The sequence below is a fragment of the Salvelinus fontinalis genome, chromosome 6 (assembly GCF_029448725.1).
Source record: "Salvelinus fontinalis isolate EN_2023a chromosome 6, ASM2944872v1, whole genome shotgun sequence".
Taxonomy (NCBI): Eukaryota; Metazoa; Chordata; class Actinopteri; order Salmoniformes; family Salmonidae; genus Salvelinus; species Salvelinus fontinalis.
This window is the reverse complement of record NC_074670.1, coordinates 57260862-57276329: the sequence shown is the minus strand read 5'-3', so window position 1 is coordinate 57276329 and position 15468 is coordinate 57260862. Positions and strand designations below refer to the sequence as shown.

At 42.5% G+C, this 15468-nt stretch overlaps 1 protein-coding gene across 1 annotated transcript in view; it reads right to left on the bottom strand.

Moving 5' to 3' along the window:
• The window catches only part of wu:fb13g09 (ATP-binding cassette sub-family C member 5), a 50533-nt gene extending 37335 nt beyond the window's left edge, over positions 1-13198 (bottom strand). The window contains exons 1-5 of the mRNA XM_055927217.1: positions 12849-13198; positions 10901-11104; positions 8574-8729; positions 4253-4400; positions 1094-1327 (exon numbers count right to left, since the gene is read on the bottom strand). Coding sequence (XP_055783192.1) covers positions 1094-1327; positions 4253-4400; positions 8574-8729; positions 10901-11094 — 732 coding nt within the window. The 5' untranslated portion in view covers positions 11095-11104; positions 12849-13198. The remainder of the gene's footprint in view (positions 1-1093; positions 1328-4252; positions 4401-8573; positions 8730-10900; positions 11105-12848) is intronic.
• Between the last annotated feature and the right edge of the window lie 2270 nt (positions 13199-15468).

Here is a 15468-nt window from a genome sequence, read left to right as displayed (position 1 = left end):
ATTCATCATTTTCACCTCGAATACAAGTAGAGGGACTTTTGTCAGAGGTTGCTTGTTGTGAGCGCAGAGGAAACTTTATGCACTGGCCAGATGATTCCGCATCTTAGTTGCATTCTTCACATATGATTTGACACAGTATTTTCAAATGTACACCGCTTTCCTTCTACATTAGGTGCAGTGAAATGTCTCTCCACACATCAGATAGTGCCCGTGGCATTTTCCTGTAAAGATGAGAATTATTATTATTTTTTTTAAATAAAAAATACAATTCCATCTACAGATAAATAGTTCAGCAGTTAGATTAAACACCTCCTTTTTAAGAAATGTTTTCAAATGAAACAGGTGAATTAACACTCAGTTAGCAGGCTCAAGCAAGCTAAAACCCACATGGTAGCAAAAACTAACTAGCAGAAATTGTTAGAAAGGATTTAAACACATGTTGCTGTAGGCTCCTATTTACTAGTTAACAAAAAATCATGTATGTCATATAAAATATATTCACCCCACCCAGTATTGTAATCAAAACTTACCAGAAAGCATGTAGTCCTTGGCTCAGACAGTGTAGTAGTGTGGGGCATCATTAGTGTGCAAGATCTTGAGAATCAGCTGTACATGTGATGGAAGAATGCACTGCACATGTGATGGAAGAATGCACTGCACATGTGATGGAAGAATGCACTGCACATGTGATGGAAGAATGCACTGCACATGTGATGGAAGAATGCACTGTGCATGCAGAGGGTTGCAATTCCATTGAATTGGGGATAGTTTAACCAAAATATGCCACAAGACCTAGAATTGCCTTATGCGTATCACACAAAAAAGGTTCAATGTTATAAGCTAACTTCTTTGATAAATTTAAGCAAAATTCCCCAAATTCCCGGGCTTAACTTCCCATGGAAAAAATCCGGAAATTTACCGTAATGTTCCGACCCTTCGCAAACCTACTGTGGGGATAAGGGGCTGATTTGGTCCACCATCACACAAACACCCTAGCCTGTTCGCAGATCTGTTTGGGACCAGGCATGACAATGACCATAGGAGTTGGCTATACTGCACAAACAGATCTGGGACCAGGCTAACAAACACTCACCTCTCCAGCACTGATGTCTTTGGTGCTGCGCAGGCGGAGGATCTTGTGGAAGGCGAATGTGAGCGCTGCACCCCGGAGGCGAGCGGCGGTGCGGTAGTTGACGGCCCACATGAGTGCCAGCGACCAGGAACGCATCAGCTCCATCAGGAAGATCCCTGCCACTAGGGAGAGGCCGTAGGGCAGCCAGGCCTCCGCACTCTGAGAATACTCCAGCAGGGCACGCACCAGGAGAGCCTGGAAATGGGAATGAGGTGGGAAAGGGAGAGGTAAGAAAGGAAGCGTAGAAGAGGGAGAGGAAGAAGGAGAGGAAGGAAGAGTAGGCAGAAAGAGGAAAATTTTGAGCCAGATTAGAGACATACAATAAGGTAATTGAGGAAGACAGACGTAGAGTGAACTGGAGACTTTGGAAGGACAATGGGAAAGATAGGCAAAGTCTTAAATGATGACATTAGATGGTGCCCATCTTTCCCTTTCATTTGGGATTGAGCCATATGGATCTACAGTGCATTCGGAAAGTATTCAGACCTCTTGATGACTTTTTTCACATTTTGCTACGTTACAACCTTATTCTAAAATGGATTAAATAAAAAAATCAATCAATCTACACACAATACACCATAATGACAAAGCGAGAAAAAAAATGGGGGAAAGTTTAGCAAATGTATTAAAAATTAAAAACAGAAATATCTTATTTGCATAAGTATTCAGACCCTTTGCTCTGAGACTCGAAATTGAGCTCAGGTGCATCCTGTTCCCATTGATCATCCTTGAGATGTTTCGACAACTTGATTGGAGTCCAGCTGTGGTAAATTCAATTGATTGGACATGATTTGGAAAGGCACACACCTGTCTATATAAGCTCCCACAGTTGACATTGCATTTCAGAGCAAAAACCAAGCCGTGAGGTCAAAGAGCTCTGAGACAGGATTGTGTCGAGGAACAGATCTGGGAAAGGGTACCATAAAATGTCTGCAGCATTGAAGGTCCCCAACAACACAGCGGCCTCCATGAGAAACAAGATTCTCTGGTCTGATGCAACCAAGATTGAACTATTTGGCCTGAATGCCAAGCGTCATGTCTGGAGGAAACATTGCACCATCCCTACTGTGAAGCATGGTGGTGGCAGCATCATGCTGTGGGGATGTTTTTCAGCGGCAGGGAGACTAGTCAGGATTGAAGGAAAGATGAACGGAGCAAAGCACAGAGATCCTTCATGAAAAGCTGCTTCAGAGCGCTCAGGACCTCAGACTGGGCAGAAGGTTTACCTTCCAACAAGACAACGACCCTAAGCACACAGCCAAGACAGCGCAGAAGTGTCCGAATGTCCTTGAGCGACCCAGCCAGAGCCCGGACTAGAACCCAATCAAACATCTCTGGAGAGACCTGAAAATAGCTGTGCAGTGACGTTTCCTATTCAACCTGACAGAGTTTGAGAGGATCTGCAGAGAAGAATGGGAGAAATACAGGTGTGCCAAGCTTGTAGAGTCATACCCAAGAAGACTCGAGGCTGTAATCGCTGCCAAAGGTGCTTCAACAAAGTACTGAGTAAAGGGTCTAAAAACTTATATAAATTTGCACCCAAAAATAAGTTATCAATTTTAGAATTAGGCTGTAAAGTAAAAAATGTGGAAAAAGTCAAGGGGTCTGAATAGTTTGAATGCACTGTACATAACTGACTGGGGTCATGAACTCATCTCAACAGACCACTCAAGGTCTGAAAATGTGCAGGCATCCAAAATTGTAATTACAGTATGATTACCAGTGCTACTATAGTTCAATCTATGCCAAATAAATCTGTACAGTAGGCCTACATAGCACCCAGGCAGGAATGTGACACAAATGATTCATTGTGTAACTTGTAAATACAGTTGATAATTAGTGGAATGAGGAAAGCTGCTAGCATGCCACACATAGACCTAGCATGACATCCATATAAACAGCCAGAAGTGTTGATAACAATACAGCCACTCAATATCTCAGTTGAAAGGCAATTAAATTTGGAATTCCTCATCTGAAATTGTGTTTAATATGGCTGTAATAAGCGCTCGCATTGTGGTTCAATATCAGCACAAATGTGTACTAATTTGGGGTATTTTAGGTAGGAGGGGGAAATGAAGTCCGAAGTGTGGCAGTTGGAAAACAGCCTATTTCACAGGGACAAAGTGTAACCGTGGTACCAATGGTTAATCTGGAGGATTAATATGGGTTTCACCATCTAAAGCTTTCTAATCTTCTGGTATGTTTTCATTTAAATTGCTGCTGTCTGTGCACGAGCTGAGCGCCTGCTGCTGACGTCACTCACAATGCACTTTTGCAGCCAGGCACGTGTGTTGTGACTGAGGGTGTGACAGAGAAAATCATTTTTGTGTCATTTAGAGGGAAAATACGTGCATTATAGCGTTTGAGTCACTTTTCAAAAGTTGCTAAAAGTTCCAAATACATTTTTAAAAGTAGCTAAATGTGTTGCTAGGTGATGTTTGGAAAAAAAGTTGCCAGGGTACTCTGAAAAGTTGCTAAATCTAGAAACAAAATTGCTAAATTGGCATCACTGGCTGCGAGTTCATAACGGTCTGCGTGAGCTTTGTTGCCCGCCGACTTTGTACTAGCTAGCTACGTTAGCTGACACGAATATAAACAAATCAACGTCGCTGGAGAGCTTCTTCGGAAGGGGTAAAGGATATTAAAAAGGCCCAACGACGATTACGATAATGCAAAGATAGCAGAGCCCGAGGCTGCAAAAAATAAATAAAATAAAGCCTCATTCAATAGAAAATATGAGTCCTACCTAAAATGTGGCTTTATTGCAACAGGTGACTTGCATACTCCAAGCCCCCTGTGTACAGTATCACGTTAGACCTACTTAAACTAAAATGTTATGAAAAAGCAGCTATACTAAACTTGTAGGCCTAATCGATATCCCACAGCCAGTCCTGGAAAATATTGTCTATATGAGAACGGCCCATGGTGCAATGGGGACCCGCTGCTGTAGCATGCACTACTTTTGACTAGAGTCCTACAGGCCTTGGTCAGAAGTAGAGCACTACATAGGGAATAGGGCATTATGTGTGAACACATCCCCAGTCTCTGAGCCAGTATGCAGGCAGATTGAGGGCTGCAGCAGAAGACAAAGAAAGTAGGAGGGATTTGGAGTGTACTTACAGGCCCAATGAAGCCCGTGACCATGGTGATGAGGAGAGAGAAGATTCCAACCAGCATGCGGGTCTGGCAGAACCTCCAGAAGACGCGAGACAGTGATGCCCCATCTTTCCCCTTCTGTTTCAGCTCATCATACCACAGGTTCTCCAGTCTGACCATGGGGGGGAAGAGAGGGAGAGGAGTTAAGATGGACAGATGAAACTTGAGACCATGGCAATAGGATCTGATTAGCCTTCACCCAGTTCTAACCTTTTCCTATTCAAGGGATGGCAAAAACACCTGGGCCTCATTTATAACCGTTGCCTAAATTTGACACTAAATAATTAGCCATTTCTGCAAAGACTGTGCACACAAAAAAATATTGCAATTTATAAACTTGGCGCACGCCATACATTTTATTTTATTTATGTAACTAGGCAAGACGGTCCCATTTGGGGTGATGCATGCTTCTGATATAAATCAGACACATAGTAAAACTGCGTGAGCGTGAAAGAGCATTATAACGCTGCCTGAAAAACATCCATCATTCACCTTTTATGGTGACAATAACGTGCTTATGTGCTGTATACATTGGAAGTATTGGAATTAGGCCAAGACAGTTTCTAAAGGAAATAGCCATGGCCAACTTGATCAAATGTCTCTGCATGTTTTCTTTTGCAGTGACATTTGCTGTCTGACCATTTTTGAAAGAGAAAAACTATTGCAAATTGTTGTGGACCTGTAAACCGATCGTTTGAATTCAATACCGTTGTGCATTTACCTTTTCCCAAACCTAAATATACTGCACTGCCCGCGAATTCTGAAACATTGTCTACTCTGATGAAAACAGCACTTTTTTGGGGGGGGTCATTTTTTGCTGTTGTAAAATGAAGGTTCAATTCAACTAGGCAAGTCAGTTAAGAACACATTCTTATTTACAATGACGGCCTACAGTAGGCCTACTTAGTGGTAGCCTAAACACTTCGATGCAGAAGATCAACTGTCTGTTCACCTGTTAAATTCACCTGTATGTTATAAACAGCGCTTCCTTTCAGATCTATAGAGCAATAACAACAGTCTTATAATTATAATCTAATAGGCCCAATTAAATGAGAGATGCGCATGGTAATTTGTTGTATGGCTACTTTGGGAATATGAATTCATCATGGCCAGAAAAGGTGAGGAACTTATTTTGCAATGGTTATGATTATTGAACTATGTTTAGAAATTAAATATTATAAATTAAATGCTCAGTAGCCCAATCTTTTGGCTACCATCGCTAAAAGAGATCTCAGTGATGTTGAATGAGGGATCTCAAAGGAGCATAGGGTGTGTCTCAGTCCCCAGATCTCAATCCAATTGAACACTTATGGGAGATTCTGGAGCACCACCTGAGACAGGGTTTCCCATCACAATCAACAAAACACCAAATGATGGAATTTCTCAAAGAAGAATTGTCGCGTCCTTCAAATAGAGTTCCAGACACTTATAGAATCTCTACCAAGGCACATTGAAACGGTTTTGGCGGCTTGTGGTAGCCCAACGCCCTATTAAGAGACAAGGTTGGTGTTTCCTTTATTTTGGCAGTTACAGTGCATTCGAAAAGTATTCAGACCTCTTAACTTTTTCCACACTTTGTTACGTTACAGCCTCTAAATCATTTTTGTCCCTCATCAATCTACACACAATACCCCATAACGACAAAGAAAAAACAGGTTTTTAGAAACCCTAAAAAAAGTAAATATTAAATTTACATAAGTATTCAGACCCTTTCCTCAGTACTTTGTTGAAGCACCTTTGGCAGGGATTACATTCAAGTCTTCTTGGGTATGACGCTACAAAAGCTTGGCACACCTGTATTTTGGGAGTTTCTCCCATTGTTCTCTGCAGATTCTCTCAAGCTCTGTCAGGTTGGATGGTGAGCATCAGTGACCACCGGGTTCTTGGTCACCTCCCTGACCAAGGCCCTTCTTCTCCGTTTGCTCAGTTTGGCCAAGCAGCTAGCTTTAGGAAAAGTATTGGTGGTTCCAAGCGTCTTCCATTTAAGAATGATGGCCACTGTGTTTTTGGGGACCTTCAATGCTGCAGACATTTTTTGGTACCCTTCCCCAGATCTGTACCTCAACACAATCTTGTCTCGGAGCTCTACGGACAATTCCTTCGACCTCATGGCTTGGTTGTAGCTCTGACATGCACTGTCAACTGCGGGACCTTATATAGACAGACTCCAATCAAGTTGTAGAAATATCTCAAGGATGATCAATGGAAACAGGATGCACATGAGCTTCATTTCAAGTCTCATAGCAAAGGGTCTGGAAACGTATATAAACATGTTTTTTTTATACAACTGCAAAAATTTCTCAACCTGTTTTAGCTTTGTCATTATGGGGTATTGTGTGTAGATTGATCAGGATATATTTAAAAAAAAATCCATTTTAGAATAAGGCTGTAACGTAAAAAAAAATGTGGAAAAAGTCAAGGGATCTGAACACATTCCAAATTAGTATGCCCTCTGCAGACAGATGAAGGTGATAGATCAGCTAATATTAAGATGGTGATGGAAATTAGCATTGAGGACAAAATGATTATCTTGGAAAAATGCATTATTCATAACAGTAATTTACACTAAATAGACTAATTTAACATTGTGGGACAGATTAATCACAGCAACGGCCAACGAGCCCAATGGAGATGAGAATGGATGGCACGTAGGATAATAGTCGCGTGAGCATTACACGCAAGCATGTTCAATATGTGGTAATGCACTCTTTTACCGGTGTGTAAATTCCCCATGAAGAGGGAAAAATGGCTTGACAAAATGTATCATTCCTAATGGCTGGAAAAAGAAAAGGATAGAGCAGGTGCCACATCTAATTGATGTGTTAATGAGTTTATTACAAACGTTACAGAGATACAAAGTGCACTAACCCGTGCACATTCTCCCCTGGGCAGATAATTAAAACTTGAATTCACATTTACCTCCGAGCTGAGTGAGAAATTACAATTAACACTATATCTACACTAAGCTGTCTATGCAGAGAGAGGTTTGCAGGAAAGGAAACATTCAAAGCTTAGTGTAAATATATATCCATTTGAGTTTTTGGTTTGAATTGACATCAATGGTCGATACACCAAGCAGTTTAACTTAGAGAGAAGCCTTTCAAGGCTGTAAAAGGTATACAAGCAAAATAATCCCGTCCACTGTCTAATGTTGAAAAGAGTCTAGTTGTAGTGCACTATGGAGTGTAATTGCACATAAAGCACCTATAAATCTATAAAACACCTTTCACTTGTCTTAATAATACTGAAAGTAACAAAATAAAAAGTCAGTGCAGCAAAATGTAGGCCTAATAGCAACACTTTGTACTGGCTCGCCTTAGAAAAAAACGTGCCTAAGAAAACAAATGTGGTGACTGAATGCAGCTAGGGGCTAGTCTGCTAGCGTTTCATGAATAGCACCTTCTTTTGGCACTCAAGTGTCAACTCTCCCAGGGGGCGCTCTGGCTCCTCTCCCATCCCTCTCTTTGGTAGTTGCGTTACGTAACTGTTCTAGCCATGTAAACACAAAGTTAAACCCTCCACTCTACCTCTTTTTCTCAGACGTGGCACAAGCATATCATTGTGTCCGTTTTCTGGGCCACGTTTGGACCCAGGTCAGGGACATACTGCGAGCTCTTCTCATGCCTCTCTCCCATGTAGTCCCCTATAGCATGTTATAAGCCTAGCTGACAGGAATTTCTGCTCTTGATCAAAATGTGGAAGTTGTTTAAGATGAGTCACAAATGATCCACCATTTAAAATGTCCTTCTTGTGTTCATTCATTCATTCATTCATGAATGACAGATTCACCTCCATAAGGGCGAGGACACAAGACTCAAAGGATTGCTTGAAATGCTGTTTTGGCAGCCACACTGAGGCGAGGACGAGGGATAATGACATAACTGTTCTCTCTGTAGGCAAGACTGAGCGAGGCTAGTCCTGGCTAACTCTAACACCCTAATCTCTAATCCTAGGCTATTAATACCACCGTCCCTAACCGCCATATCTCTCCTGGAAGTGACAAGATGTTCATCAAATCAGGCAATCAACCTCTGTGGAGGGTGACTCTGGGAAATCCCACAAACGGCAAATGTGGAGGTCCACTGATATTACCTTGCGAAAGCTTGGCTGCACTACTGTTTTCTGGTTTAACTCGCACAGGGGCAAGAAAAGGGATTCATCAAATATTTGTTGAAGGGGAAAAAATTGGGTTTCTGATAAGATATAAAATAATAACCCTGTTGAACATATGGAGAGTCAATGGACCATAGGGTGCTTGGGGATTGATGTTTGACAATAGCCTCACCTCTGACAGTTGAATTCAGAAGCCTCGTGGCAGGATAGGCCCCATACGTCATCTATGGAGAGGCTGGATGTCTTGTGGGCTCTCCGTGCTAGTGGGGTGAGCCAGTGCAGAGTCATGAAGGAGAAGAGGCCAGCGTTGTCGACTGGGTGCTGGTGCCTGCGAGAAAGACAGGAGCAGAAAAGAACGGACTGAGTGAAAATCTAGGCACCATCTGGGTGCTAGGTGGAGAGAGATAGAGCGAGAGAGATTAAACGAGAGAGAGAACACACTGGCCCCTGAGAGAAAAGAAAAGAGCCCCTAAGCCTTCACTTTGACCGGGGAAAGATGAATCATGAACCACCGTTGTTTGAACAGCAGTTTGCAGGCACTTCATATAAATCTTGGGGAGCTGTGAAAAAAGTTCAGGGACAGTTTATCAGTCAGTGTGCGTTCAAACACAGAGCCCTCTGTTAGCGGGGGATAAGTCAATTCCCTTATCATGGCCTCCTGCTGCTCGCTTGAAACAGGAAGACTATAGTTGAGTCCCAAATGGGACCCTATTCCCTTCATAGTGCACTTATTTTGACCAGGGACTATAGTACTGTACAATGAAGGGAATTGAGTGCCATTTGGGATGAGCCATTTACCCTATACACTCACAACTCAGCAGGGCACACTGTCTCATGTTGACATTGCCGGATTTTTGCCGATTAGTAAAGGCTCTAAAACAGCGGTTCCCAAACTAGGGGTCCTGATATGAAAATGGGGTCGCGGGAGAATTTCCGAAATTCTGAAAAATATATACAAAAATAAATATATCGTCTTTGTATCTCAAAATCACTGTAATGTGGTTAACCTTTAAAAATCGAAATGAAAATTATTCAAATCTAAAAGATAAAATTCAACCAGAGAGCTCCCTTAGATCATGGGAAAAGGCCTCACTTGACTGTTGCACTTGAATCATTCCCAAGGTGAATGGCTAGGCCTGTTACGCTATGAAACCACACACTATTGCAGAGACTTTGATATTACCGTCCGCAATTGAAAACAATGTGTGGGGAGGCACAAACTCAAATCAATACCTTTGTCATATAACACTGTTAAAAAAATGTATGCTATTACAACAGTATGGCGGGCAGGCCGCTGCACTCTAGTTATGAATGTGTCTCCCTCTGCCATATGGACACATTGTATGATACACCAAAAGCAACTGGTGGCAAGAGAGCGGAGCACAGGACTCTGAGATGCTGTATACTGCAGCAGGTAACTTCGATTGTAAACTACCACATCCACTGAGCGAACGCCTGTTTGCAAAGTTATGTGGAGATATGATATCAGAGCATGACAATGTTCTATTTCACGCTGAGGCTTTGTGGTTAGAGGGGGAGTGTTGTAAAGATTTTTTTGCTTTGAGAGAGGAACTGTTGTGTCTCCTTGCCTACGTAACAGACATATTAGGGAAACTGAATGAAGTGAACACAAGCATGCAGGGGAAATACAAAAACATTCTACAGACAAGTGACCGAATCAGTGGAAATAATTCTTATTGGACAGAGTCTTTCAAAAGTGAACCATGCCCCCTTCCCTTCGGCTGTGCATGTTTCCTAACAAAAAACAGCATCAATAAGTGTCTCACACAAGGGACGACTGCTCACCTCCAATGCTTGGAAGAGCACTTTGGTACCTACTTCCCAATCCGTTTGACTGTGATTCTGGCTCAGTTGCGATTCCGGTGAGTGAAATTTAACCGAATGCATTCATGGGTCACTAGAGGAGTTTTGGTTACTGACTCAAAGGGAATAGCCTGCCGTCTCCCTCTGAGTATTAAGGTTGCGTTCAAAACAACTAGGAACTCGTCCGGGTTAGGGAGGGTTTGGCCGGCCGGGAAGTCCTTGTCCCATCGCGCTCTGGCGACTCCTTGTGGTGGGCCGGGCTCGACTGTCTTCCAGGTTAAGCGAGCGGTGTGTCAAGAAGCAATGCGGCTTGGCAGGGTCATGTTTCGGAGGACACATGGCTCTCGACCTTCACCTCTCCCAAGTCCGTATGGGAGTTGCAGCGATGGGACAAGACTAACTACCAATTGGATATTACGAAATTGGGGGAGAAAAAGGGGTAAAAAAGTACCAAAAATTAAAAATATTTTATGTGATGGTGAGTTGAGAAGACAGTCAGAAATAATGCTAGAATGTTTTTCAATTGACTGTCATAGCACCAAATAAAAAAAATAAACATTGTCTGTTAATTACAATTTTTTCACATGGTGGAGGTCGCAAGAATTTTCAGATATCAAAATGGGGTCGTGGGCCCAAAAAGTTTAGGAACCCTTGGCCTAAAAAGAGTGTGCTTACTTGTGCGTTATCCTGAAGGGCTTCAGTATCTGCAGGCTGTGACGATAGCGGCCAGCCCTCCGCCTGGGACTGGTCCACGGCACAACCTCCCTCTGGCCTTCCTCTTCATCGGGGTCGGGTAAGGTTGGGGTTGCGGGGGAGTTCAAGGGCAAGCCCTCCACCCTGCCAACTGCTTCCAGAGCATCGGGGAACATGGCTGACCTTCTGTAGAGGGGAAAATGCAAACACAAAAGTTAGTTGACATGTAAAAGTGTTCGAACTGGCCCTTTCTGTGAGAAACCTGGGTTGGAGTTGAATTAGGGTTTTTGGAGAGACACTTAAACAATCTGAATAACCTAACAGCAAGTTTGAGTGCAGTGATTTCAAGCACTTGAGTTGAAAAGTCCTCATAGCAAATAATGGGCCATTTTCAATTCATGAATTTCAGTTAACTCTTTAAATTAAATCAAATCTTGGTGGGAACCCTTTCTATCCATCTATTGCCTAATCACCTATTTTCTGAGCCCTATTAGAGAAATATATTTGTTTTGCTGACTCACCTGTGGAGACCTGGTATGACTGAAAAGCACCTTGCTCATGTAACAATATTGCTTCTGGCCCTCTCCATGTTATAAACTAGCCTTGAACCAGAGACCTTCTGAACACATCAACAACAGCCTCCCATGAATCATCGGTACCTATGGCTCCACAAAAGCTGCGGCCCTTGCAGGGCAAGGGAAACAACTACTTCAAGGTCTCAGGCCGAGTGACGTCACCGACTTTAACGCTATCTAGTTAGCCATTTCACACTAGTTACACTCAAGTTGTGCCCCCCACAGCCACAAATATGAAGTGCTTATCTATTTAAAGACGCCCGCTGGCGGCTTCAAGGGCTTGGGAAACATTGAGAGGAGGGAGGATATTTGAGCCGCTTGTGTGTTCGCACAGCGTCAGTGATCCTTCGATGGCAAAGCTCCACGATAAGGTCACTCAGTGTACGTATGTTGCAGATCGACCTTGGCCAGGGAAAGGACAGCAATGTGGACTAAGACGAAAGGTTTATTTAAGAACGTATTTATTGACACAGACATGCTACCAATAAAGTTTAGCAAGGAAAAGCGGCCTTAGGTCTACTACACCCAATGGGTCAGACACACACACACACACAGTAAAGTAGCATGTTGCAAGAGTCAGTTACAGTTCTGTGTACTTCAGACAGATCTTATCGGTATATGCGTTGAAAAGTAGCACTGTAAGAGTCAGTGTACAGTGTCTGTAGCATGAGAACTGCAGAGAAGTGAGACGTTTCACTTGACATACGAGAGAAAGTGATATTCCCCCCCTTCCAACCTTTATCACGTGGCCCCTTCATCATGTGAAGTTTGTCACCAGGCTGATAACTTTGCAGAACCAGCTGCTATAGCAGAAACCATGCCTAAATAATTCCTAAACAGGCACCGTCAAGCAAAGAGCACCTGGACTGCCCAAACATGTTGATCAAGTGAATATCGTTATACAATTTCCTTATGTCAAATAAGTCCTGTAGGATGGGTAAGTGCATATACTCAATAGTCTACTAAAAACATTAACTTAGCGAACGATAAAAGGACAACAAAACAAATATATATAATGATGCCAAAGCAGGTTAATATTAACCCAAGTTCCATTGTAGACTGTACTTTTAATTGACCCACGTTAAAAGGATGTGACCGGAGCATAAGCAAACAAAACATTTTTGTTAACCCTACATTCGAACTGCCCTGTTTGCTGGCAATGTCAAGTCCAAATAAATGAGAGGTCATTCAGTACAAAATCAATTTTGTCTGGAAAAAATTATGCACTTATGTAATTAGAAAATGGTATATCATTTGTAACAACCACAATCACCAAAATCCTTCACAATCATCATCTCCAGTGAAACATTGTAAAAAGTTGTCAACATCTACATTATTCTGTGTAAGAAACTTACATGTGCAAGTCTGCAGTCTGCCCTCAGTTGTCCCCCAGCGGTGCAGCTCTCAAATCTGATGTTTATGAATATTGGTTGAGGTATGGTCATTGGGTTTGATACCACTTTCGAAGGTTGCATCTACTTTTCTCTTAATAAAATACATAGGCAACACTTCTATAACATCAACTTTAAAATAATTAGCCATCTCCCACAGAATGTTTCGTGCTAGCTGTGTTACCACTTTTTCCGGACCTCTTTTCTTCCACTCCGTGCATACGGAATTCCCGATATCCACATGACGTCATCGCTGCTCAACCAACCGTAGCCTTGCTTGCATCGTCGCCGTAGCAACGTGAATGGTGACTACAAGAAAGCCACGTGGTGATCTCCAGCAGGGCGCGCGAACAGCTTACGTTTCTCTGTCTATATTTGGCTATGGAGAGAAGATAAACAGCAGTCCAGCCAAGGCCATGGAACTGAGTTGTGTGCTCTTTGACGCTTAGTTGGGTTGGGTGCATATGATTTCCAAAAGGAAGAACATAGACAGAATAATCATCAAGATAACATGGTGGCTTTAAGCATGCCTGGATTGCATCATGAATGGATGCAAGCTCCCTAAATAAAATAAGGAATATTGTGCTCTGTTGTTGATAAGATGCACTGATTCCTTATGAAAAACACGGGGTTGAGAGACCTATGTAATTTCTTGTTGTCCGACGTAGGTGTCAAAATCAATCTATTTTGCACAATGTATTTCAATAAACTATTGAAAGTAACTTTGAAAAATAATAATTTGGTGGGTGCTTTTGTTTGTCCTATTTCACACATGTACAAGTGTGTATTCATTTGCATGTGTAAATTGGATGGTGCTTTTTTACATATTCCAACTCTCCCGAAACACCCTCGGAGAGTGGAATCACAGCTGGGGTCTGCAATTATTAACAGTGACCATGGAGCAATTAGGACAGATTTTTGACCTTGTCAGCTCGGGGATTCAAACTAGCGACCATTCAGTTACTAGGATCTAACCACTAGGCTACCAGCCACCCTGTGTTTGTGTGTATAGGAACTGGTGTCGAGGGTAGTCATTAGTATTCTTACAGTTGGTGTAATGGCCAGGCTGTAGCTCTTAGTAGGGATGTCTGCACCAGGCTGTGTTTACCCAGCTGGCGGGGGAGTGGGTGGGGGAGACAAAGTTATATTTTTTGCAACTGAATAGTCAGTCGGCCCATGGCAAGATGTGATGAAAAAGATAATGTTTCCGGGAGATGTATGAATAACAATAAATAATCAAGCTTTGAAGACTCAACTTGAGAGGTTGACAAAGTTGAAATACCCATAAATACTGCACTAATTTATTATTAACACCTCAGATACAAAGATTTAGTCTGATCAAGTCATTGTGGCCAACATCCCTTTCTATTCAGAATCCACTGTTATCTAATAGAAAAATACTTGATGACATTGCTGCTTCTTGTAGAGATCCCCAGGGTGGCCAATGGACGAATCATCTCACCTCTGAATTAGTCAGTGACCCCTGTTGGCACTTCAAACTCTTCTGCATTGTAAGTGCTGCTTAACCTTGTCCAGTGATGTGATCCACTCCGAACTAACACGCTTGTAAAAGCCACTTGAGGACAAGAGAAACTGTGTTGTTACAGTATGAACATTTTTAAGAAACCATAACTCTTTACAGTGTCCTCTATGGGTTTTGAGAGGCAGCGCAGTTGTTTCTTTGTCCAACCCAGCCCATGCAGTGCAAACACTGAAGTTAAAGGGAGACTGCACTTCCCGATTTGGCCTAATTTTGAAGATTGCTCATTGAGAAATGCAAGCAGCCAAACAAGGGTCATGGGGGTGTGGTTTGATGTGGGTGTGTTATGTCAGAGAGGAAAAAAAGGTGAAGCAAGAGGTTTCTCTCTTGACAAAATCTGTCCAAAATAAGCCCAATACGTTTCTATGGGCTTATTTTGGACCTAAGCTTGTAGTCTGCCTTCCCGCCTTTGGGACAACGACTCCCGTTGTTAGGGGAGAGACATGAGCATTTCGTCATTACAGATCTCTGGTTATGTTTGCATATCATACCCTTGTAGGTACTGTAGTTTGTCCTTCCTGAGTTTCCATAGCAACAATATAGCCACTTCCTCAAAATAGTCAATTCCTTAAAATAGTATTTTTCCTTAAAATACATTTTTCATATGGAATAGCCTTCATTTCTCAGAACAAGAATAGACTGACGAGTTTCAGAAGAAAGGTCTTTGTTTCTGTCCATTTTGAGCCTGTAATCAAACCCACAAATGCTGATGCTCCAGATACTCAACTCCTCTAAAGAAGGCCAGTTTTATTCCTTCTTTAATCAGCACAACAGTTTTCAGCTGTGCTAACATAATTGCAAAAGGGTTTTCTAATGATCAGTTAGCCTTTTAAAATGATTAGCTAACACAACGTACCATTGGAACACAGGAGTGATGGTTGCTGAAATAGGCGTATGTAACAGTATAACTTTACGTCGTCCCCTCGCCCCGACACGGGCGCGAACCTGGGACCTTCTGCACACATCAACAACGGTCACCCACGAAGCAGCGTTACCCATCGCTCCACAAAAGCCGAGGCCCTTGCAGAGCAAGGGGCAACACTA